Source organism: Paroedura picta, chromosome 3, assembly GCF_049243985.1.
Source record: "Paroedura picta isolate Pp20150507F chromosome 3, Ppicta_v3.0, whole genome shotgun sequence".
NCBI classification, from domain to species: domain Eukaryota; kingdom Metazoa; phylum Chordata; class Lepidosauria; order Squamata; family Gekkonidae; genus Paroedura; species Paroedura picta.
The window spans coordinates 86470710-86498467 of NC_135371.1; the positions used below are offsets into that span (position 1 = coordinate 86470710).

Below are 27758 nucleotides of genomic sequence, written 5' to 3' on the forward strand. Positions count from 1 at the left end.
ATGAGTCTAAGAAAGATCTGGAAGTGTTGCATAGAATCATAGAATCATAGAATCATAGAATCATAGAGTTGGAAGGGGCCATACAGGCCATCTAGTCCAACCCCCTGCTCAACGCAGGATCAGCCCTAAGCATCCTAAAGCATCCAAGAAAAGTGTGTATCCAACCTTTGCTTGAAGACTGCCAGTGAGGGGGAGCTCACCACCTCCTTAGGCAGCCTATTCCACTGCTGAACTACTCTGACTGTGAAAAACTTTTTCCTGATATCTAGCCTATATCGTTGTACTTGAAGTTTAAACCCATTACTGCGTGTCCTCTCCTCTGCAGCCAACAGAAACAGCATCCTGCCCTCCTCCAAGTGACAACCTTTCAAATACTTAAAGAGGGCTATCATGTCCCCGCTCAACCTCCTTTTCTCCAAGCTGAACATTCCCAAGTCCCTCAACCTATCTTCATAGGGCTTGGTCCCTTGGCCCCAGATCATCTTCGTCGCTCTCCTCTGTACCCTTTCAATTTTATCTACGTCCTTCTTGAAGTGAGGCCTCCAGAACTGCAAACAGTACTCCAAGTGTGGTCTGACCAGTGCCGTATACAATGGGACTATGACATCTTGTGATTTTGATGTGATGCCTCTGTTGATACAGCCCAAAATGGCATTTGCCTTTTTTACCGCTGCATCACACTGCCTGCTCATGTTTAGTTTACAATCCACAAGTACCCCAAGGTCTCGTTCACACACAGTGTTACCTAGAAGCGTATCCCCCATCCAGTAGGCATGCTTTTCATTTTTCTGACCCAGATGCAGAACTTTACACTTATCTTTATTAAATTGCATCTTGTTCTCATTTGCCCATTTTTCCATTGTGTTCAGATCTCGTTGAACTCTGTCTCTATCTTCCGGAGTATTTGCCAGTCCTCCCAATTTGGTGTCATCTGCAAACTTGATGAGTAGTCCCTCCACCCACTCATCTAGATCATTAATAAATATGTTAAAAAGTACCGGGCCAAGCACCGAGCCCTGAGGTACCCCGCTACCCTGAGGTACCCCGCTACTCACCTCTCTCCAGTCTGATGAAACACCATTGACAACAACTCTTTGAGTGCGGTTCTCTAACCAATTCCCTATCCACCTGACTATCTGAAAATTCAGATTGCAGTCCTTCAATTTATCCATCAGAACATCATGGGGAACCTTGTCAAAAGCTTTACTAAAATCCAAGTAAATGACATCAACCGAATTTCCCCGATCCAGCAAACCTGTTACTTGGTCAAAAAAGGAAACCAGGTTGGTCTGGCAGGACCTGTTGGAGACAAATCCATGCTGACTTCCTTGGAGCATCTTTGCTCTGCTGAAATAGCTCCCACTGATCAGTTCTTCAGCGGCAGCTGACCCCTAAATACTTGCTGACCACAGCTGGTGGGTGATGCCTGGGTGGGGTAGTACAGAAAGCTACATGGCTAAGACAGCAAACAGTTAAAACCACATTGGAAGGGTGGAGTCCTTTGATGACAGGAAGAACAGGGAGCCTGGCTGGACCTGCACCAATTCTGGTCAGGCCTATGAAAAGCATTAATGAAGACACACAGAACTGAAGCTGAAAGAGTGAGGTTTGAGGAGTAATTACCATGTGGGGCTGTGAGCTTCAGTGAGGAATGGGAGAGGGCAAACCCCCTCTTTCTTCTTCTATCAGCAAAACTCCTTTGGAGTGCAGAAAGGATAATATTAACACATTTTCCCTGAAGCACTCTTGACCCTATATGGCTGCTACTCCATGTTTAGGGTTGCCAACCTCTAGGTGGGACCCATAGATCTCCTGAAATTACAGACTGTAAAGATCATTTCTCATGGTGAAAATGGCTGCTTTGGAGTGTGGACTATGGCTTTATATGCCAATAAAGTCCAAATCCTGCTCTCCCCAGGCTCAATCCCAAAATTTACTGGCTTCTCTATCAAAACGCTATTTAACTCTAGTTAACCCATTTTACATATGTGTGATTTATTATGCTGCCCATTGTACCCCTCATTTTTGTTAATTATGTGGCACTTGGAAATCTAGTTTAAAATTTGTGTGTGTGTATAATAGTTTCAACTAGTTTCAAAGCCCATTTATAAAAATGGGCTTTGAAGGGGGAGAAGGCAGAAGGGGAAGGGAGACACTCGGGCGCACCCACCCGCCCATCCCGATCTCTCACAGCCCCCCCTCGAACGTGGTTTCCGCAGGCACGCAAAGCAAGGGGAGGCAGAACCCGCGGGCCACTCACCGGCGTCGTTATGGTCGTCGTTGGGGACAGCGCGGCCATGGAGCTGTGGGCGGCAGTAGGCCGTGGCAGGCTGCATCGGCGGGCGATTTGGGGCATCGGGTGGTGTCCTCTCCCCGCACATAGGCGAGGGGAGGTGGAATTGTGGAGGCGGTGGGCCTGGCATAGAAGCGGCGCAGCTGTAGGGGGGGCCGGCGTGGCGATGGGGAGGGCAAAATCACATGCACGGGAGGCCGCGCATGCATGGTAGAGGGGTGGGCCAGGGCTGGGGCGGGGGAAGGGCAACCAGGCATGCACGGGAGTCCGCGCATGCCTGGTTCAGTATAGCACTGTGGCAGCGGCCGCGTGGGCTGTGCAGCCTAGCCACGGCACTAGAGGAAGGGCAGGAAAGGGCCTGGGATGCAGAGGACGGGGGAAAGGTAAGGAGCTGTGGGGCAAGCGGCATTCTGGTGGGGAAAGGGATGGGCCGAGATGGCGGTGGGGCGTTGGCTGTCATGGCGTGGCAGCGGCATCTGGGGGTCTAGGGTGCGAGGGGGTTATGTAGCAGCTGGTGGGTGCGTGCACGTGTGTGTGTGTGGGTGCATGTGTGTTGTGCTGGGAGTGGTGGCGGCATGGAAAGGGGCCTGGGGGGCAAGGGGGGTTATCGAGGGGTGGGTGGGTGCGTGCATGTGTGTGTGTGGGTGCGTGTGTGTTTTGTTGGGAGCAGCAGCATCGTGGGAAGAGGCTTGAGGGGGAGGGGGGTAGTTGGCGGTGGGTGGGAGCATTTGGAGGGGCGGGGAAGGAGCGTTTGGGGGGGCGGGGAAGGAGCAGGGACGCTGTGTCTTCAACGCGGCATCCCTGCTCCTGTCCCTACAGCGAGGGGAAGGAGCCGGGAGGACTCATGTTGGAAGGCTGCTTGTCCTTCTGCGCAGCAAGTCCCCATTGACTGCTTGGCCCTTGAGTGGCACTTTGCAGCTCCTGATTCGCCCCTCTGAGTTTTTATCACAGACAGGGCCCGCCCTAACTCCTCCCCATTATCCCTTAGGGCTTTATTTTATCCGCTCTGCTGGAGCGGTTAAAGATGTTGTAATCCATCCTGAACCTTTGGGGAATTACAGAATAGAAGTACAGAAATATCCAGGAGTTTTGCAACCCAGATTTGGCAACCCTGTCCACATGGGAACCCAGAAAGCAACTCTCCCAGGCTCAGAGATGGTTGCTGGGAAGAAGGAAAATGGGAAAGATCTATGATCAAAATCACCTTCCTCTAACCGATCTCTGTATCCAATCCAGTGGCTGTTCCCTTAACTCATGTTCAATCCATAAATATTGGGGATACCAATATAAGAACTGTTGATTAGGAGATCACAGTGTTCCTCAAAGAAAGGCAGGATGGCAACAGCATGAATGAAAGCTTATGTGTATATTTGTATATGAGCATCTGCAGAGGAGGGTACAATGGATCAAAGATATGTGAGGGTCATAGGGTTCAACAAAAAGCCAGGATGCACTCTAATCTAGCACTGGATAAAAGAGTTCATGAAATGATAGGTAACATGGTTTCTTGTACAGTTCATTTGAAATATTTAGTGTTGATCTCTGTCAGAGAGAAGAACCTGGTTTACATATATCATTGGACTGACACCATGCCTGTCTTTATGTGCCTGTGAAGATATTACTTGCCATTCCCTACTTTTAAGACCTTCTAAGCAAGTTATAAATCCCAATATGTTGTATGGTTTTTATTCAATATGTGTCCCATTTTTTAAAAATAGGTTCAGCTTGCTGTTTGGATTCAAATGTTTATGATCTTCCATGTGCAAAAAATAGTTACAGAGTGTGACTTATAGCCCTGTTTTTAATGATATTATACAAGAATCATTATTTTAAAGTTAGTATATTCTAGAGACCTGCAAATTGTACTTTTCTTCTCTGTTAGAAAATCTCTGTAATGAGGTATCCAAAGTATATGTGTATGGATTGTGGATACTGGGTATCTCAGCTTTACTTTTCCCAGGGCACCATTGTGAGAGTAAAATAGGAGGAGGGATGCAACCAGGAGTGCTGCCTTTTGCTTTCTGGATGAAGGATGGGATAAAAAGCTAATAGAAAGTAGTGATTTGAAGTACAAGTCAAAAACTTCATGAAGCAATTTCATGATGTGCATCCTATGTTTTTAAAAATGGTTAAGTGCCCATGTTTGTTGTGACTTTGGGCCACAGATTCCAATGTCAAGGAATTAAAGGGCCTCCACACAGTGCTTGTGACCATACACTGGGCATAAGCCCAGTAAAGTGACTAAGAAACAAGTCTTAGCTACATGTTTCGTAATGCATCTCTACAAAATAAGCTTTTAAGTGGTTAACATGTGAGCTAAATTAACCAGAAGAGACAGGCTACCAAAATTCCAAACACTAGCTGCTCTCCTAAATCTGATCATGAGATCGCTGAACCTTCATGTCTCTGGAGACTCAGTGCAAGATCTGCCTCCATCTGCCTTGCAGATGGATGATATGGGTCTGAAACAACAAGGAGAGCCTGAACTTGTTTGTTTAGGGATTTATACCCCGCCCCTCCCACAGGCTGGTTCAGGGCGGCTTCCATCATTTAAAAATCACCTACATAGCTATGTGGTACAATTTATCTATAAATTAACATTAAATTAATACATGAAAGCTTAAAACCATTAAAACCTTTAACATTGATCATACCAATTGATTTATCAACATACATTACTGCCTTCAATATATATATTTTGGGGGGGGTGTATCTGTATAGAGGGACCCAATTGGTGTTTCATCTCAACTCATCCTTGAAGGAATGATGGCAGTGAATAAGACCTCTCACCCAATATTGTTCTGTTTAAGAATGATTTCTCCTCATTCAATTTTACCATACAGCATGGCAGTATGGGAAATTGGTGAAGCAATTGCCAAGGTCCATTCCGCACAGCGTTAATATAGCTGAAGTCTTACCATTGTGTAATGCTATTTTTTTAACGATGTAGCACTTTTCGGGGAATCGTCAAAAGTGGATTCCCCCTAAAAAAAAAGGCTTCACTCCTGAGAACTGCCTGCAACACATCCGAAAAAGACATGTGTGTTCTCAAAATAGCAGTAGAAAGAATGTCCCTCTCGCCTCCTAGCTTCCGAAGACATGATCACCATTTTTTCCCCCTTAAACCCTTGAAAGCAATGAATAAGCAAGGCTTCTCTGGTTGAAGTCCCTCCACAAGCAATTCAGATGTGATTAACAGTAAAACAAAGCTCCCTTCTGCAATTGTCTTTAAAGTTTCTGAGCACAATACAGCCCCCTGTTCGACACTGCCTGTAATTTCAGCCAGAAATTGCACCCGGGGGGATTTTTTTTTTTTTACTTGAAGAGTGTGTAAACGATTAAATGCCAGCTCCTATGCCAGCGGAAAAGGTCTTGAGACATTGAATGAACAAATATTCATTGCTACTGGTGTTTTCGGGTTTTTAAAAAACAGTTTTTAAAGGGAAAAGGCCTTTCGGGAGCATGAACACAACATTTAATTGGCTGTTCTGTTTGATTGACAGCCGGGGGTGGGGAGAAGCGTGGAAAAATATCGCCTCCTTTGTTGCAATTCCGGCGAGACTGGAAACTTGTGGGTAACAAAAACAGCGTTGGTGGGAAAGCCCTTTTTGCGGTAGGAACGGCTGTGTGCATTATCAAGACCTGCCGCTATTAATTCTAGCTCTTTACAATAGCGCTTACTTTTGGCTACATAGGTGGTTGTGTGGAATGGACCCAAATGTTTGCCTATGTACTCAGTGGTGGAATTATTTCTACTGCCCACCCCTTCCATTTTTTGCTGCCCATATGCAGTCATTCACTCAGGATCCAATCATGGGCTGTCACCAACAGATGATTGAAACTTTATTTTGATATTTTATGACAGTTCTATACAAGGTTTTTTAAAATAGTTATTCCCTGGGGTGCTGAGAGGTGAATGCACATAAGTAGACATGCTACAGAGTCAGACCACCTTTATTGGCATACAATAGTGGATATGCTACATTAGTATCATCTGTGTAGTGGATATACTACATAAACATCCCAAATAAATAATAAATTACATTATTTATACAAAAAACTTGCCTTGGCATTTATATTTAAATGAATATATTTTCAATCCAGTAAAACATATGTGTATTTAGGAGTATGTCCCACTGACTATTTGAACGCTGTTTCAAATGAGCATGTATAGGATCACATTTCTTGTAACAATACTTGAGGTTCATGTCGTCATCCTATAAATATCCATAAATGGTTATGGCTTAATTACAACTATGCAAAATATAGTTTTACTGCATGCAAGAGAATGAGCCCTTTTCTGGATGCAGGACAGTTTTGCATATTGCTACGAAATTACCAAAAGTACTTTGTGGAAATTAGTTATAATTAAAGACATTCCAGAAGCCATTTGAAAAACAATACAATGCAGCAAATCATGTCTCTATTCAGGGCATCTTCTATGAAGGCTGTGTTGGTTTGTTATTTCATCGTGCAAATAGGTGGCCAGTACAAACAGTTTTGCAACCATTCTTATTTTTTCCTGTCACCTAACTCACAAAGCTGCTAGTTTTCCTGCTTGTAGAGGATAGGTCATATGGTTTGTTTTTTAATCTGTTTAGAATATTCTCTTTTATTTAGTGGCTCTTTGTAGGTGGACACTGTTCTCTTTTCAAATGCTTTTACTTAAAAAAAAAACCACACACACAGTTTGGGAATAGTTCTAAGCAGTAGAGGAGATCTGACTAAGCATGCGCTTCTCCTGCTTTTGCTGCTATTTCTCTTGATGCTGTAGATGTCAGCGGGCTGCCACTTGCTACCATCTTTTTCCTCCTTCCAAATCAATAATTTTGTTACTACCTATGAGACTCTTTTAAAATGTGTCATATGTCATAATGTCAGTGTTTATTTCATCATACTTGTAAAAAAACACCTTTAACTTTGCTGTTGTATCAGGTTGCCATATCAGAGTCCCAGAAATCTGGGTAACAAATTATTTATATGAAAATCTGTAGAAGGGTTTTATCTGTGTATCAGCCAAGGAAATAAAGATATGAAGGAAGAAGCCACAGAAAAGCTTCCTCACTGACCATTTAAAAATGCACAGAAAGCATTATAGAATTATTCTCTCCTTCATCTTTCTGTGATAACTTCTCTCAGTTGTCTTCGAGAGACCAAATCTCACTCTCACTTAAGGAGCAGGAAAGGCCTTTCAATACCCATTTTATAATATAACAATGTGATGTCAAAGGTAAATAGTTCAGAATATTAGGAAAAGTACTAACAAGGTAATATGAGTGATGGTGGGACTAAGGGTCCCATTCCAGTTTTCAGAATGAGGACAGTACAGGAAAGAATACAAATTGCAACAGTAGCACAATAACTTTATTATGGCCAGTTAAAAGATACACTGGAGTGAGCTAGCTTTGAACTTCTCAGAGTGTTTCCTTAACCTGGATCTTTTTTTTTAAATATAGGAAAAGTAGATTTAAAGCCAGTTGTAGCTGTAAATACAACAGGTGCTAGCAGAAAGACATAAAGACAGACAGAAAGGCAGCCAGAAAAACGGACAGAGAGAAAGAATGACAGAAAGACAGAGAGAAAGAATGTCAGACAGAATGACAGAAAGACAGAGAGAAAGAGTGACAGAAAGATAGACAGACAGACAGACAGAAATAGAATAAGACAGAAAGAAAGAGGCAGATATAAAGTAAGAAAGAAAGACAGACAGAAATAGAGAATGACGGGCAGAAAGAGAGACAGAAAGAGAAAGACAGTAAGACAGACAGAGAGGCAGACAGAAAGGCAGAGAAAAACAGACAAGCAGGCAGAAAGACAGACAGACAGACAGACAGACAGACAGAAAGAAAGAAAGGAAAGAAAGAAAGAAAGAAAGAAAGAAAGAAAGAAAGAAAGAAAGAAAGAAAGAAAGAAAGAAAGAAAGAAAGAAAGAAAGAAAGAAAGAAAGAAAGAAAGCCCCCCCCCCAGTCTCCCGAAGGACCTACCTAGAGTCACAAATATTTTAAATTGACAGGGAAAGCTGGAGGGGGGAGGAAGGAGACCTCCCCAAGGATCTAAAATTGTGCCATTTTAAAATGACAGGGAAGGCTGGGGGGGTTGAGGAGGGAGGCCTCCCTCCTCCCCCCCCCCCCCCGGCCTTCCCTGTCTATTTAAAATAGTTGCAACTCTAGGTCGGTCCTTGGGGAGGCCTTCCTCCCCCCCCCCCAGCCTTCCCTGGCACTTTAAAATGGCACCATGGCCTAGACCCAGCTCCTGGCCCCGGACTTACCTGTGGTGCTGTCACCGGCCAGGGGCAAACTAGCAACAATGCCACCAGATTGTCCATGGCCAGGCTGGGTGGATGGGCCCTGTCAGACTTTGGACCAATGTCTGAGGCAGGGCCCAATCACCACGCCCAGTCTCCACCCACCCACACCTTAAGCTGTTATTTTAACAGCAAAGCACTGTTAAAGATATGTTGCTGGCTCAGGACATGATAGAAGCAATATGTATCCAGGGCAAGCTGAAGAATTTGGGATGCCCCAGTCTAGGTCACGCAGTCTGCCACACACACCCCTCAGTAGGGAGTTGGGAATATAGTACTCCACTGGAGTGTGGAGAGAAGTTTATGTCCACCTGCCTTATCCTTGTTCCACCATAAGGAACACTTCCATGGTGAAAAGCTACCATTTGCTTCCTTGCCCCCACTTTCCCCCTCACTGTCCACTATAGTCAGACAAGCCACTGTAGAGGGAAGGAGGAAGAGGGCTTTCCTTGAGCCAAAACTTCTTCTGCTCCCCACCCCTCATCATCTTTGTTGCCCTCCTCTGGACATGCTCCAGTTTGTCTATATCCCTCTTCAACAGTGGTGCCCCAAACTGAACATAATACTCCAAGTGAGGCCGAGAAGGAAGGAGGGCTGTCTAGTGAAAGGGCTGGCCTGGTATATGTCTTCTGGACATAGTGATTCAGGAAATTAACTTGTATCATACACAAATTATTTCAGGTACTTAGGAAAGGATTTCATATGCTTTGGGGAAAAGGCTCCATTTCAGTGGTAGAAAATGTTTTCATATGCAGAAAATGGGGGCCTCCAGGGCCTATTGTGGACATCATCGTCTTTTCATTTTCTCTACGTCTTCGGTCGTAGGTGGGAATAGGGTTGTGTCCCCCATGTTCTGAGTTTTTAAAGTCTTTTAATTGGGGAGTTTTATTGGGTTTTTAAGACTATGTTACCCACCACGAGCTCACTGGGGAGTAGCGGGATATCTTTAATGGCTCCTGCGGAGCGGATTAAATAATAGAGTAAGGGCCCTGACGGCGGGCCCTGTCCGGGATGAGGAAGGGTGCCCATTGGCCCCTTCCCCTTGACTGTCAGTCGAGCTCCAAACTGGCTGATGATTGGAGGTTTCCCTGGCAAACACCAATCGGGAGGCGCAAAGCACCTCCCGACCCACTCCATCCCCCACGAGGACAAACCTTCCCCTCATGGCGGCCATTTCTCTGCTGGCCGCTGAGAGGGGAGGTAGGCCCGTGGCTCCCCATCCCTTCCCCCAACTGCGGGAGCAAAAAGTCTCCGGCCCTGCAGAAGCCTTTCCCGGTGCGGGGGGAAAGAAAAAGCCTTCTGCAGGGTCAGGGACGGTGCTGGGCGGCTCTGCGAGCGGCCCAGTGCCCTCCCTGCTCCGCAGAAGCCTTTGCCGGTGGGGGGGGGGGAGAAAAAGCCTTCTGCGGGGCCGGGGATGGCACTAGGGTTGTGCGATTCGGCCGCCGAAGCGGCCGTTCCATCCGGGCGCGGCCAGCGCCGCGCCGCGGGGGGGGGAGGGCGGTGCCGGCAGCAGTGTGACAGCGGGCGCAACCACGCAGGCGCGGAACTCCGCGCCTGCGTGGTTGCGCCCGCTGTCACTCCGCTGCCGGCACCGCCCTCCCCCCCGCGGCACGGCGCTGGCCGCGCCCGGATGGAACGGCTGCTTCGGCGGCCGAATCGCACAACCCTAGATGGCACTGGGCGGCTCGCAGAGCCTACCAGCATCGTCCCCGGCCCCGAGCAAGTCTTTGCCGCTGGGGGGCTGCAGGGGAAAGGCTTCTGACGCCTCCCCACCCTTAAGCCCTTCCCAGGGACTGGGGAGAATGACTACTGTCACTCTCCCCAGCCCCTGGGAAGGGCTTTCTCCCCCCCCCCCCCAGCCTTAAGCTCTTTCCAGGGACCAGGGAGAACAATCGCTGGCTTGCAGAAACTGCGGTCGCTCTCCCGGCCCCTGGCAAGGGCTTTCTCCACCCCCCCCCCAGCCTTGAGCCCTTCCCAGGGACCGGGGGACCTGTTGCTCTCCCCAGCCCCTGGGAAGGGCTTTCTCCGCCCTACCCCCCCCAGCCTACAGTCCTTCTCAGGGGGCAGGGAGCGCGCGTCCAAACCTCTGGGAAGGCCTTTCTCCGCCCCACCACAGCCTAAAGCCCTTCCCAAGGGCCGGGGATCACACTCCCGCCTACCTCGGAACGGCTTCAGCCTGTGGCCGGCGGGAGCCCTTCCCAGCCACCCAGCTACCACTGACAGGGTGGTTGAGAACAGCTAGCACCCGCTGTATTAATATTACAGCAGGCTTAATTACTAGTAAATTAATAAGTAAGTAAGTCAGTAAGTAAGTAAGTAAGTAAGTAAATAAATAAATAAATAAATAAATAAATAAATAAATAAATAAGGTTTTCAATTCAATCCCTAGCATCTCCAATTAAAGGAGCAGGTTTAGGGAAGGACCTTTCTATGCTGGAGAATCTAGAGAATATCTTATGCTGCCCTAGCTGGCCACACCCGGTAGCAGCTGCCTCAGTGAGGCCTGGGCGGCCAGCCCAGACAGAGATAAGGTACAGTCCAAGTCACCGGGAGCTGATAAGAACAATGTAGAGCCAGGCAAAGAGTAGTCAAACAGTCCGAAGGTCAAAGTCCAGAAAGTCCGAGAGTTCACCAAGCCAAATCACTTTACCGAAATCCGTCGTCAGGTCCGAAGCCAGAGGGTCAAGGTTTACACAGCAAGGCACGATAGCAGAGCAGGTCCAGGGGGGTAGTCGCATAAATTGCTTCCACGCTAGCTATCTGTTTCGGTCTCCCTAAATGCAGCCCATCTAACAAGCTGCACCTGCATGATGACTCACCCCTCCTCTCCCGGCGTGAGTCCAGCTGAACCCCATCGCCTCTGACAGTTCGCCTGGAATCTCTGACTCCTTCTTCGTTCTGCCAGCCCCACCCTGTGGCTCTGTCTTAAATGTACAGCCACGTCCTCTGTGTTCGATCCCTCCTCCTGCGAAGGTCTGTTCTCTGTCAGCTGCCAGGAACATCCCTCCCCCGGGTCCAGCTCATTCCTCAGATCTGGCTGGGCTGTTGACCCTGGTTGCTCCGGCAACCCCGGGGAGTCGGGAGGCAGCAGCGGGGGTGTGACATATCTATTTGTTGTACATTGATCCAGATTTTGCTCCAATTAACTGGAGCAAAATCTGGATAAATGTAAAGCAATTTCAAATATTTCTACGTATTGAGAAAAAGTAGCAAGGTAAGATTGAAAGAGCAGAGAGTTTTCTCTTTTGCTGATTCAAATATATGAAATGACACAAAAGTGACTTTTGCAGGGCTGAACTACATGTTCAGATCCTTGATCAAGTATCCCAATATATTTGAACTAGTAAGCAAGCCCGCTGCAGGGGAATGCAGCGGGCGCTAGGTGCTTACTTGAGTCGTCGTCGGCTGCAGCGGCGGTGGGCTGGTCGGCGGCAGGCTGGTCGGCAGCGGCAGGCTGGTCGTCGTCGGCAATCTTCCGGCGGCGGTGATCTTCCGGCGGCGGCAGGCTGACGCAGCGAGAGGCGCTTCGCGCCTCTCGCCGCGTCAGCCCGCCAGGCAGGGAACCCCCGGCAGCCGCACTTCGCGCTACTGCCGGGGGCTCCCTCGGGCGGCGGGCTGACGCGGCGAGAGGCGCTGCGCGCCTCTCGCCGCGTCAGCTTGCCAGGCAGGGAACCCCCGGCAGCCGTGCTTCGCGCGACTGTCGGGGGCTCCCTGGGTCGGCGGCCTGACGCGGCGAGAGGCGCAGAGCACCTCTCGCCGCGTCAGGCCGGGGGGAACTGCGAGCCGCGCTTCGCGCGGCTCGCAGTTGCTGGAGCTGGTAATCGGAGGGACCAATCGGCAGGCGCTTCGCGCCTGCCGATTGGTCCCTCCGATTGTCTGTCGTGAGGAAGGGTCCAATCCGGACCCTTCCTCATCACGGACAAAGCCCACCTCAAGGGGGCTTAACGAATTATATAGTCCGTGGCGCCCATGGCGCCATGGGCGGTTTAAAGATATTAAAGAGCAGGCTTGGGGACCCCAGATTTGGACTAGGCTGAGGAAATAACTTTCTCACCTGCACCATTTTCTTGACAGAAAAATTGCAGTTAATCCCTGAAGGCAAATATAAGGTACTTTACCTGTCTTTTTCTCTAGCACTACAATAGGAATTGGGTGGCAGAGTTTTTCACTAGAAAATAATCAGGGGAAGTAGCATACCCTCAACCTCACAGCACCCTAGCTCTGATTCAGAAGTACCTTATGGATGTTCTTTAAAGTCAAGAAATACATCAGGAAATTTGATAGAGGATAGCAGATTGTCAGTATAATGCATTTAGTTCATAAAACCCCAGCAAGAAAGTTATGGAAAGTTATTTCCCTGAAATAACAAGTCATCCCAAGTACATAAAAGAACATTAAATAATCGAATCACAGAATAATAGAGTTGGAAGGGATCTCCTGGGTAATCTAGTCCAACCTCCTGCACTATGCAGGACACTCACAACCCTGTTGCTAATCCACTGTAACCTGCCCCCCCCCCTTGAACCTTCACAGAATCAGCCTCTCTGGCAGATGGCTATCCAGCCTCTGTTTAAAAATTTCCAAAGATGGAGAACCCACCACCTCCTGAGGAAGCCTGTTCCACTGAGAAACCGGTCTAACTGTCAGGAAGTTCTTCCGGATGTTTAGATGGAATTTTTTAAAATTAATTTCATCCCATTGGTTCTGGTCCATCCCTCCAGGACAAGAGAGAACAACTCTGCTCCATCTTCTACATGGCAGCCCTTTAAATACGAAGATAGTTATCAGATCCCCTCTCAGTTGTCTCCTCTCCAGGCTAAGTTCCCCCAACCTTTCTTCATTTGACTTGGTCTCCAAACCCCTCACCATCTTTGTTGCCTTCCTCTGGACATGCTCCAGTTTGTCTACATCCCTCTTCAACTGTGGTGCCTAAAACTGAACACAGTACTCCAAGTGAGGCTGAACCAGAGCAGAGTAAAGCGGTACCATCACCTCCCGTGATTTCTACATGATACTCTGTTTGATACAGACCAAAATCCCATTTGCCTTTCTAGCCACTGAGTCACACTGCTGACTCATGTTCAATGTATGGTCTACTAAAACTCCTAGGTCCTTTTCACACATGCTAGTGCCAAGACAAGTCTCCCCCATCCTATATTGGTGTATATCAGTGGTTCTCAACTTGGGGTCAGAACCCCTTTGGGTGTTGAACGACCCTTTCACAGGGGGGGAGCACTGCCACCGTTGCTGATCCTTCCACAGGGGCCCAGGCTCGGCTGCCAGTTGCTCCAGCAGTGCCCCCAGCACAGTGCAGTCTCCCGCCAGGCACTCTAGGTGGCGGTGCAGCTTGGCGGGACAAGAGACAGAACTGAACTGAGAAACCCCGGAACAAAAACAATTTATATACAATCATGAACAATGGATCCTCACGCCATTGGTTAGTTTTGGTTTTATTTCTATGAAATAACACTTGCATATTTTTATGGTTGGGGGTCACCTCAACATGAGGAACTGTATTAAAGGGTCGTGGCATTAGGAAGGTTGAGAACCACTGGTGTATATGCTTTTTCCTACCTAAATGCAGAACTTTACATTTGTCCCTATTGAATTCATTTCATTTAGTTTAGCCCACCTCTCAAGCCTATCAAGATCATCCTGTATTCTGATTCTGTCTTCTGTTGTGTTTGCTACCCCTCCCAGTTTAGTATCATCTGCAAATTTAATAAGTACCCCCTCTAATCCCTCATCCAAATCATTTATAAATATGTTATTATTATTATTATTCTTTATTAGATTTGTTAATCACCTCTCCCCGGAGGCTCAAGGCAACTTACAGTATATATATTGAACAACACAGGCGTCTCACTGTAGTGTTCTCAATTACAGTACATACAGAGAAGCCTCCAAGTTTGTGCTAGAATTCCCTCCTCCCCTTTTCCCCAATAAATCTCTCTGATTGCTGCTCAACCTTTTGGCTAATATCAAGTATAGTGTCTCTTCTCTGATTGATTTAGATCTATCCCTCATTGCCCATATAACTTGTGTTGAAATCCAATTGCCTGGGCAACTTTCCTCCATAAACATCACCCATCCTGCCTAGCATATAGTACATGAATCATAAAAATCACATCGTTGGAAAATAGATGTAAAAATCATCTATTCTATTCAACATTGAAAGTAAGTCCATAACCCTTGCTAATAATCATATCTCTGCTGTTCTATATCATAACATTATTTCTTATTTGGCAGTAACTGATCATATTCCTTTGGGGCACACGCCTTTTAAAAATTGCTGTTCATAGTTAACAAATGAGTCAGAAGCCAGTCTTCCTAGTTCATACCTTAAGAATCAGAAATAGGAAATACAGTGACCACCCCCTGGGGTGCTGAAGAACAGGGAGCTGAAACTGTTCACCACAATAACCTTCACAGTTGTCCATATGGCCGGCAGAGAAATAGGGTGGTATCAGGTATACCCTTCTTCTGGAGGTCACTGTGTAGATCCTTATAGTCTTAACCAAGATAATTGTGCAGAATAATGCCCCCTCAATGCACTGTAGCATTCACAAGTAAACGTTAAAGAATAACTAAAGGTTAGTCAAAACAAAGAAAAGTGTGGTAAGGAGAGATCAATGTTAATGTATTCTAACTGAACTTCATACTTTCCCGTTTCTTCTGTAACTTTTAAATTCCAGATTTCAATTTAAAATGGAGGCTGAAAGTCTAGGCTGGTTGTGAATCATAGGTGCCATGCATATCTTCTTGACTCCTGTTAATGTTCAGATTTCTGGGAAATATGGCAACCTTGCATTTTACCTCTGTTGATAATTAATCTTTTAAAAATTAATTAGTATATGTTATATGGGGCAGTATGCAAATGAAGAGTATCAATTTTTTGCATAACAAGGTCAAACACTTTAAAAAAATGAAATATTACAAGTGGATGGAGGAGTATGCTCAGTAAACAACCAATTTCCAAATAAGATCCAATATAAACACATTTGGCTTGTTTTCTTGCATAGTCAGATTTTTGTCCAATAAATGTGCATTTTTCCATTTGAAGTGCTCAGCCTTCATGTCAACTTTCTAGCTTTACTTCTTTTTTGAAGACATGGTGTTTCCCCATTATTCAGAACTACAATAAACTGTTTCCTTCATTCATCTGTTTTATTATTGTGTGAGATGGATTTACAGGAGCATCACAAATACCTAATGTGATTTGATTAGTAATAGATGACGCAACTTCCTCCATCCTCTGCCACCTTAATTTTGTTCCCCTGTCTACTGAATTCTTATGCATTTCAATCCTCATGGAGGAACATTAAATTGTTTGTTGATTTTGCAAACACCAACTGTGGATCTGTTATGCAGCTTTTATGTTATGTGATGATTTCCCTGCCACACTTCTCTTCTGAAGTTATCTTCTAAGAAAGCTTTTAAAAAGATGGAGGCAACTGTCCCCTACAAAAAGTCTCTTTCTACCCCTGCCTGTCACCTGAAGATGGGGTATTGTACTATTGAGCTTGGAAAGGATTTTCAGGACTGTCGTGTAAAGTCTAAAATGCCACTGGGGATCACCACCACTGATGATTATATGGAATGGTCTTCAGGGTAAGTCAGGATTGATTGAGATCCAAGTTATTATCCTTTTTTAATCTACTCTTTTTTTGTTTTAGGGCCCCCTTGGTTTGGATGGCAAACCAGTAAGTAATGTTCTAAGTAACAAAAATATGGATCAACTAAAAAGTGTACTTATTGAGATTGTCAGAAAATGATGATGAAAAGTTGTTGCTGTGCAGTTGTGTAATTTCCACCAATAAGTTACTTCAATATGAACCTATTAATGTGGTTTACGTGTATCTTGAGAATCTTGCTGTTAAGTTCTCCCTTGATCTTACATTTAACAGCATGCAAGCAAACAACTCTGTACCCACAGAAACCCTACTAGTGTAAGTGAAAGTCCCTTCATTTAAAAAACATGTTGACATTGTGAAGTAATAAATGAAATAGTAAAGTAATAAACAGGTATCCTATTTATTCAAGCACTAGGTCCCTTGGGTATCTGTGCTGTTTTCAAATGGCATTTCTTTCCATGCTCAGAAAAGAAAACTGTTTGAAATATTTTAATGCCAGTTGCAAAAAAAAAAAATTGTGTAGAAATCATTTCAACTGGAAGTTGTTCATAGATTGTGAAGAAATACATTTTTAATTCTGAGAGAATAGGCGGGAAGGGGGAAGTCAGTTGAATTGCTTCACAGCTTCACCTCAGCTACCCTTTTAGGAATGCTAATAGGTTTAGTATCAGACAATGAAATGGTCAAGCTTCCCTCCATCACCAAAGGAGGGGACTGGTGAAATTAAGTACTAGAAAGACTTCTGGAAGCAACTCCTAGAGACTTCAGGAAAAGCTTCTTTGACCTGGCCTGACTTGGTCAGTGGGAGTAAAGAGGAGGCTCTTTTGTGCTAATTCCACCAAGGCAAACACAACATTTAACTGAGGTCTTTGCCATGTGCTAATCTACAAACCTGAAAGAGACTTTATGGTAATGGAAACTCAACATCTGGTAACTTTCTAAGCTAAGGAGCCTGCCTTATAGTTAACATCTGCTAGGGCATGTAGTGAGGGATGCAGAAATTGTGTTTTAGAAGAGGAAGAGCTGGTTCTTATATGCCACTTTTCTCTACCAAAAGGAGTCTCAAAGCGGCATACAATCCCTTCCCTTCCTTCTCCCTGCAACAAACACCCTGTGAGTTAGATGAGGCTGAGAGGGCCCTGATATCACAGCTTGGTCAGAACAGCGTTATGAGCTCTGTGGCATGCCCACCCAGCTGGTTGCATGTGGAGAAGCATGGAATCAAACCCAGCTTGCCAGATTAGAAGTCTGCACTCCTAACCACTACAACAACTTGACTGTCCCTTTAACCCTTTTTTAAATCCCTTGCTTAGTCTGATGCTGTGCTAAGAGTACGCTAGTGAACATTTTCTTTTTACTAAATGTTTCATAATTTTTTGATACCGATAATGGTTCTGTGTACTACATAGACCTCGACCAACTTGGTCACACTATTTAAAAAGTGCCTGGAGTAATGTGAAGGGCAGTCAGTTGGCTAATGGTGACCAAAGACCGTTTACTCACTGGGAACTTCACTGCCCCAGCTTCTGTGCAGGAGCACAAATTGGGGATGGATGAGGTGCACCAGGCCAAATGCTCCCCCGTGTGGGTGCAGGAAGAGGTGGGCCAACCTGCCATGACTAAAACTATAGCCTGCAGCCCAGCTTGAAACCTCCAGTGAGTAAACGGTCCTAGTAGGGCACAAAACAGTAAGTTGTTCCAGATGCTGGAAAGCAGGAAACACAAAATCAAGGTCTTAGAACCTTAAAGTTAAGCTGAGAGCCCTGGCCTTCCACGTGGACAATTCCTACAAAAGCCAGATGGTGGCAGCTGAGCAGGAAGAATGACAAGCCACTCCAGGTATTAGGAAAACTGTTGAGGGCACGATGGATAGGGCCTACAGATCAAAGTAGGATTTTTCAGACAATGTGTACGTAGTATATAAACAGACATCTTTAATCTGCTCCTGCGGAGCGGATTAAATAAAAGAGTAAGGGCTGTTGGGGAGGAGTTAGGGCGGGCTCTGTCCGGGATAAAAACTCGGAGGAGCGAATCAGGAGCCGCAAAGCGGCTCCTGATTCGCTCCTCCGAGTGGCACTCCAGGGCCAAGTGTCCAATTGGGAGGCGCGTGATTGGACACTTGGCCCATCTCCTGAACGCCGCGCCACAAACTTCACTCCTCCCGAGCCGCCATCCTGCCCGGATGGCCGCCAGGGAAGAGGCTCGCCCCACGCCGCTCACCTCAGGGAAAATTCCTTCCCCTGCAGCAAGCAACTGCCCTTCCCCAACGGCCCGCTTCTCCCCCTTGCGGCCCTCTTGCTTATCGTCGCCACAGCCGTGGAGAACAGCCACCATGCTCGCCGCCCTTCCTCAGACCTTCGCCGCAGCTGCGGCCCCCAGCTAGCATAATCCCCACTTCCGCCGTCCGCAGCCCTCTACCCGCCCTTCGGAGCCGCTGCCACGCCCAGGGACTGCCATCGATGCTTCCACGCTGACACTGGCCTCCCCGCTCTTCATCACCACCCCCGCAACCAGCCACCAAGCTCTGAGATGGCCACCGACACGACGACATCTCCGCCAAGCTGCTCCGCGCCAAGCCGCGCCTCCATAGATCACTGCTCGGCCTCTCCATTGCGCCGCAGCAAAGCCGCGCAGCACAAAATGGCCACCCCATCCCCTCCTCGTGTCCTTCACGACGCAGGTTTCCTCGCCAAGGTCAGTGCCATCCCACTAGACCGCCCCAGCCCCACTGCGCCACCACCTCGGCCCATGCCCATGTTCAGGCTCCGTCCCCGCCCACACACAACCTTTGACGAGTCGCCGGGGGGTGGGAGAGAGAGCCCCTCTAGCGCCCATTTTATTGCTATATAAAATGGGCTTTGATTCTAGTTCTGCTTATATTTTCAGTGTTTTGTATAATGAAAAGCAAGTCTTCTGGACTTGTTTTGCGCAGGAGATAGAACTGTGGTAATATATACCAAAGTCTCCATTTGGGTAATTTAAAAAGTCAAGAATTGGAGATTTTCAGCATGTTGCCATAGTGAATCCATTTCCATCTCCTAACTCCTTCAATTACTGTAGGAAGAAATGTTTCACAGACAACACTTCAGCAAACTGAATTCTATGGAAGTGAGTTTTGTTTTAAATCCACCCCCCACCTCACCCCCACCCCACCCGGAATGTACACATAAAATGTTATACTTAGACTTTAAAAAATTGGTCTTACAGGTACCACTGGACTCAGACTTTGTTCTGTTGATTCAGACCAAAATGACTACCCACTTGAATCTAATTATAACCTAGTTAAACTACCTAGAGTTGTCAAACTCCAGGTGGGACCTGAAATTACATCCATTCTCCAGTCCGCAAATATAAGTTTCCTCTGAGAAAATGCCTTATTTGGAGAGTAATTTCTGCAACATCATACCTCACTGACGTCACTTCCCTTCAAAAAACCCATCCTCTTTAGGTTTCATTCCCAAATCTCCAGGAATTTCCCAACTTGGAGTTGGCACTTCTACTGCTCACTGAGGTAGTAGTAAATGATAACAGATGCTAAGTTTATAGTAGATTTGCACATGAGAGTTTTTGTTTCTTGTTATTAATTCAAAAAGGAACCTTTTTAGTGAACTGTTTCTTTTTTTTCTTTCATAATACTATTTTGTTATTATTTCCCATACGTTTGAATGGAACATACACACACACACTTTTCTCATGTCTGTACTTTCATGGTTGTCCATCCAAATTTGGAGCAAACTCAAGGATGTTGTACTATTTCCCAAGGATACCCACACAGTCAACTTTCAGAAAGATAGAATTAAGAGAAAAATTCCAGTGACACAAACAGCATTGCAGCCACTTAACTTGAAGAACAGCAGTACAGAAAAAAGGTTGACTGATAAGGCCAGGGCATTTGGTGGAACCAGGCATCTGGGCTGACAGGAAGCAGGAGGATGAGGACTTTAAGGTAGAGTTGCTTGGGGGGGGGAGGAATAAGAGTAGCAGGCAAGTAGGAGAGTGCAAACTGCAAGGAGAAATTTGGCACGGCAGGCATTGGGAGGAGAGAGGGTAGTAAAGCCCCTTCCCCATATCCTTTAGGATTAGAATGCTTCATACAAGTTCACATTCCAAGTGGCTCCATCTTGCAGTCACACCCAAAGCATTCCCTCCCCTCTCCCTGAGGAACATTGTACTCTCTTGATATAGTGGTTAGGAGTGTGGACTTCTAATCTGGCATGCCGGGTTCGATTCTGCGCTCCCCCACATGCAGCCAGCTGGGTGACCTTGGGCTCGCCATGGCACTGATAAAGCTGTTCTGACCGAGCAGTAATATCAGGGCTCTCTCAGCTTTACCTACCTCACAGGGTGTCTGTTGTGAGGAGAGGAAAAGGAAGGTGATTGTAAGTCACTTTGAGCCTCCTTTAGGTAGAGAAAAACGGCATATAAGAACCAACTGTTCTTCTTCTTCTACTACTATGTCCTTGTTAGGAAAATGCTGGCTGCATAGGGTTGCCAGGTAATCAGCAAGGGGTGGGCTGGGAGACAGGCAGGAAAACTAGGCCTAGACCTGCATAGCCAACAGCATTACTTCTAGCAAGCACCTGAGCTGACATCATCACACTGCTAATGATGCAGGGAGCTCTAATATTTGGGAAAACCTCTGTGGTAGAAGGCATAATGTGTTTGCTCAAATACCAGTGTCCTTGTGTCACAGGCAAAATGATGATATGACTTCCAGTATGCACCAGAAGTAACAATGACATGTTGCTGGCAGCACAGACTTAAGCCTAGTTTTTCTGCCTGTAAGACCCCCACATCCAGACAGCTGAGAGGAAGAAACTATCATAAAGAAAGAAACCAGAACAAAATGAAAGGAAATCATGGGGATGTTTCAATATAAGCTGTTTAGATGGGGAATTTGTTTTCTTTTCATATTGTTTACAATAATTTCAAAACACCCCATTTTTGTAATTATTATAACTAATAATAGTGAAATTTTGTTTTGATTAACACTAGAGAGGAAGTTGTGGCCAAAACGATAGGTTAATGAACTGTGAGTTTATTGTTTTCTTGTTAAATTCTTCAGGGGCCTCCAGGACCAAAAGGGGATAAGGTAAGATTATCAGAAAACTGCCTTTAAATTCCTTATGAGTTTTGTTAATAGATATTCTTGCAGGGGAAGTCACATTCTTCCTTCATATTGTCTTCTATGTGGCTTTTGTGCCATCTTGTCTTGGATTTCCAAAAGGTTTCTAAATCAGGGCCAACAATACAATGGTGAACAAAATCAAGAGGAAAACCCTTCTCCAGAAAGAGACAACGAAAAAAAGTCCTCTCAAAGACTGCTTTTATTTGGGACCCCTCCCACCTCAACTTCTCAGTGTAGTCAGTGAATACCACATAGTGTGGTATAACATTTGCCCCTACTTTATTGTTCTTGAATCACAGTTTGCAAATTTGCAAATTACTGGTTTGCAGTGCTTTTTGTTCCAGAGAATATTACAATGTTTTATGTCCTTATACTACATTTCCACAGTGTTTTACACACACATACACACCTTCTTTGTTGTAAATAAACTATTCTGATTCCACCTCAAAGAATTATTATTTCACTTGGAACAATGTGTAAAATGTACAGGAAGCATGTGAAGACTAAGAGACTGTTCTGATTCTAGCTTAAGGAGCTGTGAGTCTGTGTGTGTGAGAGAAAAAGAGGTTTTGTCTATATGTAAAGGATATAGACTCATTGTGGTTTAGTAGAATTTGGGGCTTGAACTGAGGAAACCAGAATTCAAATTCTGCGCAGCCACAAGTCTCATGGGATTACTCTGAGCCAATCCCTTGTTCTTGGCCTAACTTGTCCAGGAATCCAAACCTGAATAACATAGGTTTCTAGAGCTGGTATGCACAAGAAAACCAGTCTTTGTTAAAATATATGTAAAGTTTATTAGATCACAACAAATTGTGGGAAGCCCTGCAAAATCTGGGGTGCTCATGCACTTTATCAAACTGATGCAGTCACTCTATGCAAACCAAGAAGCCACTATACAGACACCATTTGGTGACACTGACTGGTTCAAAATAGTGAAATTGATGGGACTGGTGATTGCAGTATGGAAAAAACTGTCGAATTACTCTGGGTCGCTCAGCAACAACAAGCTTGAACTGAACATGGAAAAGTGAGGACATAAGCCTGACTACTGAATGTACTTAGATCTGTCATCTTTCCAATAGCCACTTATGGTTGTGAAAGTTGGATGATGAAAAAATTGGACAATAGAAGCATTGATTCATTTGAACTCTGGTGTTGGAGAAGGTTCCATGGACAGCAAAAGTCATGAAAAAGAAAATACCACAGCACATAAAGCCTGATCTATCACTGGTAGGCAAAATCACTAAACTCCGGCTCACTTAATTTGGCCACATTATGCAATCCAGCTCAGTAGAGAAAGCAATTATGCTAGGATTGGTCAGTGGAAAAAGGAAACCAGGCTGACAAAGAATACGGTAGTTAGATATTAGCAAAATGAAAAAGCGGTGCAAGATCAAAAATCGTAGTGGTAGTTGTGCCATAGGATCACCAAGATTTGGACTGAATGGCTAACATCATCATGATTAGAATAATTCTCAAAATACAAGTTTATCTATTTGCAACACACAATTCTAAAATCATGCAACAAAGAAAACAAGAAAAACTATCTTAATTAACATATTTGGGAGTTGTATTAGATGCCACAATCTTGAAGTCATGAAATTGAAGGCCTTAGCTCAAGCATTCTCTGCACTGTTGTCCATTTTCAAATAAGCAGATCATAGTCGGGGTATTTATCAGAATCCAAGCTAGTCTGGTTTTTGCAGTTCTTAGCCCACATAATTTTCTGACTTACTGAGGTCAGGTAATGATAATTAGCCAATCAGGATGGGTTCTTGCTGGAACCCTCCAGAAAATTGCCTCATCGCTCCTGACCCATTCCCATCCTGTGGCTCACAGGTTCTCATGATGAGCCAATTATCTCATTCCTTACTCTGGCCTTGAAGATGATAAGAGGCCTGTAGGCCAAGAAGCCTAATTAATAACACCTGCAAGATGGAATGAGTCCTTTATCAGGCACATTAACCCAATGGGAGAAATCAGGGGTTCTCTGCCTCACATTACCTCACAGGTATCTTTGAGAGTAAAACAGATGATAGAACAGTATATTAATTCATTTTTCCCTATTAAAAAAATCTGTAATGGATAGATTTTTCCCCATCCAAGAGATACTAGAAATGATATATGGACAGTAACAAAAGGAAATGTTTCTTTTTATGTTTTATAGGGTGATCAAGGGGACATTGGCCCACGGGTAAGCACTATTAATACTTAAGAACATTTCTGAAGTCTGAGATTTGACTGTGATATAGTATTTATACTATGGTATATAGCAGTGATGGTGAACCTTTTAGAGACCAAGTGCCTAAACTGCAACCCAAAACCCACTTATTTATCACAAAGTGCCAACATGGCAATTCTACCTGAATATTGCCCTTCTTCTATGACACTTTAACCATCTCTATCCCCTCAATTCATCCCTTTGTTGTTCGGCCATTTAGTTTTAGGTCTTGTCCCCCTCCCTTTTTCCCACACCTTTCCCTTCCCTTTCTTCCTTCTTTGCCTTTGCTCCATTGAGGGGAGGTGGCAAGGCCAGGCGTGCATGCATGCAGTGGTGTGTAGCTTCTCCAGCAGAGTCTGGCCCGACTCTGCTGTCCTCAGGCTCCGTTCGGCACAGCCTTCCTGCTCCCGCTGATGCTTGCAGACACCAGCCCAACTGACCGATCCGAGCCAGCCAATCACTTCCCGGGCCAGGGGGCATGTGGGAAGAGCCCTCCCCCTCCTCTAGGCATCGGGAAGCTGGACCTTGTGCAGGCTGACTCAGTGAGCTCTGTGCTGGGTTGATGGTGCGTATGTCCACAGAGAAGGCTCTTAATGCCACTTCTGGCACATGTGCCATAGCTTCATAGCTACTGGTATGTAGTATAGAAGCAGATAAAGTTAAAATATGTAGTTTATAACTTGATCATTGTCACGCTTTCCTTCAGGCTTATATTGTAAAAATATTGTCAGTAGAAAAAAAAATCTGTTATTTAACAATCCCCCATCTCATCCCCCTGTGAAGTTGAATTAATCCATATTGACCTCTGGCTACTCTCTATTGTTTGATCACACTTGGTGGGAGGCAGGGCCTGCCTTTTAGAGGGATTTATAAAACTGCAAAGAAGAGCCTGTAGTGCTGTAAGTAATCATCATCATGAGATGAAAATACAGTGTCTTAAATATTTAGTGTGTATTTGAAAATCCCAGCCTAAACTGAAACAATCATCAGCTGGATGAAATGTTAAAAGGAAGAGAAAGAACATGAAATAACCCCAAAAGTGATTGCGCACTTGTTTCATCTTTTCTTGATCTATATCCATAGGATTGCCTCATTTGACTATAAAAGTCAGAATTTAATCAAGCTTTGTTAAAGTAGTTACAGTCTAGCATATGGATATCTTACTTCCAGTGACTCGTTCTCATTGAGCTTAATTTTACGGAGTGGGACAGAATCCAGTACAAACAATATGTGTGCCCTCATGAGAACATATGCTTTCATTGAACTGAAAAAGATACACTTTTGTTTGTAGGCAAAGAATAATTCTTTTCCTTCCCACCTCCTTCCCATGCCCAGATTTGTAATCAGTTTTATTAAGTGTCTTGTGTATGCTTGTATGAGAAACTGAGCACTGAGAGAAATATATTTCCTGATATAAAAAAAATAATCATAACTGAGGTGTTTTGGCAATTATTTTGATTTTTTTAAGCATCTTAACAGCCGTGAAGTTACAGATCAGAAGTAGGCTGATAAATAAGCCTCCATTATAACAGGTCTGTTCTTTACAGTCTTTAACAAACCCTAGTGTGTGGGAATGTGACTGAGCAAAGTTAGCTAGCAGACTGCCAATTTAGAACTATAAGAATCTTGGATTTCATTTTAAAGTAAGTTTCAAATATGGTTGTCAGCCCTCCAGGTGGTGTGTGGAGATCTCCAGCTATTACAGCTGATCTCCAGATGACAGAGATCAGTTCATTTGGAGACATTTGGAAGGTGGACCTTATGGTATTGTATGCCATTGAAGTTGTCCTCTTCCCCAAACTCCCAGGTATTTTCCAACCGAGAGCTGGCAACCCTAGTTTCAAACCTTCATTTGCAAAAAAAAAAAAAGGGGGGGGGGGAATTAAAAATTATTTTCAAAGTTTGTATTTTGTGATAAGGCTATGTTAAGAATTCTGTATATATCATAAACTTAATAGATACCAAGTGAAATAGCTGGAATTTTGCATGTTTCTGAATTTCTCAATAATATGGTAGCCCGCATGCAGAAATTAATACAGAAGAAATTGGGCCCAGATTCATTGTGTTTAACAGAAAAGATATAATTATTACATTCTGTTGCTCAGATTGCATTCCAGTATCCTTTTACTTTATCATTCAAAGAATTGTATACTAGAAGCATCTTCATGCCTTGGTCATTATAGACAACCTTGTGCTAATTTATGAAGAAAATCTGATCAATATAAAATCATGAAACAAGTTTATACCTGGAAAAACACTAGCAAAAAGTTGTTTAGTAGCTGTTGGTGCAAGATCTAGCATTGTGTCTTGGCAGCACCATAGCCATACATTAAACATAAACTATTCTAAGGCAATTTACTCAAAAACTGTCATATGTTTTAACAAAAAGGAAAACATTTGCAAGCAGTTCCCAGATGTTACCAGTTACACATAAAAGCAACCTGCATTTAGAAGTGTTCATGTTATAAAATACATTCATGCCTCAGTGTTTTGTATCCCTAGGGAAAGCCTAATTCTGGCCTCTCAGCAGGACTGTGAAGTAATCAGATTATGGTGCTAACAGTTTGATTCTCTCTCACACATACAAGTACAAAATAAAATGTTTCTAGATGTTTAGGACATTGCTTTGGCTTCCCAGTCCTTCTGTTCTCCCAATTTCTGGGACATTCTTTCCTTTGACACCATCTGTCCTGAATTATTATTTCCCTTACTTGGGCAGTGTCTTTTCTTTGGCCTCATAGTACAGTTTATTTCCTAAAAGTATCCCATGGCTTTACATGGAAGGATGTGTTATTGTAGATTTCATTCTCTGGTGACAATAATGGAAGAATGATTAGAGGCTGTTAATGAATCAAAAAAGAACAATTTTTCTAAATGATTCAGTTTTCTGACAGAATATCCCTGTATAATTTACCTATGAACTATACTAACTTCTGCAGAACTTTATTATTTCAGGGGTTGATTTGGCCTGTGTAACCTCTGACAGAAAAGCACTGAAACGATATATTTCCCCCCTCAATATGGCAATTTTATAAATTTCCCCAGATTTCCTCCCGATTTTAAACCAAAACAATCACAGTTGTATCAGATACATCATACGTTTGACCAGCCTACTGGCACACAAGTCCCAGTGTGAGAATTGCAAAAAGTTTGAGTTCATGAATTGCCAAGGAGGCAAATGTGAAGGGTAAAAAGAGGTCTACGTTTTAAACATAAATGTGGGGTATAAAAGAGCCTTGCTTGATCATGCCAAGAGTTCATTTTGTGGAACATCTTTTATCCAACTGTGGCAAGCCAAATATTTCTGGAAAACCTTACAAGCTGGGCGTGAATGCAAAAGCCATTCCCTCCCTCATCCCATAGTTTCACCCTAGCAACTGTATTTGAAGACATGCTGCCTCTGAACATGGAATTTGTTTTTATGCTGAAATTGGATAAGACTTTTTATGAGACAGAATTCTGGGTTGAAACATTCATCATTTACAGTGAATGGTTTTCTGTGGAGAAAAGTTTATGGAACTCTGTCAAGTGTTAGCATTTATCTTGTACCTGATATAGTTTTTACTGAGTTTGAAAAATGATGTCTCTCCCAAAAAAGGATAAAAAATGAGATCAGCTGCATAATAAATATACTATACATGATTTTTGACAGTTGCTGTAGTATACGTAATAAAAAATACAAGTAATAGGAAAAATGTGCAATATGGATATAAAATCTAACAGTAATTAGTTTCTTCTTAGCTATTTACAAAGTGAAATTAAAATGAATGTAATATTTCTGTTGGGTTCCTTTTGTTTAACTGGCACTATAATGTAGCTGATACTCATGTATTTCCAAAAGTCAGCAATATATGTTGCCCTACTGTGACTGATCCCTTATCCCAGTCCTTTGGACCAGTAGAATATAAATATTTTCAATGTTAAGGTAAAGGAAGCAATTAACCTGATTGTGTTAGCACATTTGCTTAGAACAATATTCTAGCTATGAAAAAAAATGTCCTCTTTGTTGACAACGCTGGTAGAAGTAGGATGTGAAGAGATGCACAGCTCTATCCCTCACCAACCACTTTCTAAAAGACTTTTCCTGTGTATGTTTATTCAGAGGTCAGTCCCAGTTTATTCATTGGGGCTTATTCAAGGTAAGTATTTTTAGGAGTGCAGCCTTGATAGAGATG

The 27758-nt window shown here is 44.3% G+C and overlaps 1 protein-coding gene across 13 annotated transcripts in view; it reads left to right on the top strand.

The window, feature by feature from the left end:
- Nucleotides 1-27758, top strand: part of COL23A1 (collagen type XXIII alpha 1 chain) — a 587226-nt gene that overhangs the window by 471182 nt on the left and 88286 nt on the right. For all 13 annotated transcript variants that reach the window (XM_077326687.1, XM_077326689.1, XM_077326681.1 and 10 more), the window contains 3 exons: nt 16274-16300; nt 21297-21323; nt 23530-23556. In XM_077326687.1, the coding sequence (XP_077182802.1) occupies nt 16274-16300; nt 21297-21323; nt 23530-23556 (81 nt within the window). The remainder of the gene's footprint in view (nt 1-16273; nt 16301-21296; nt 21324-23529; nt 23557-27758) is intronic.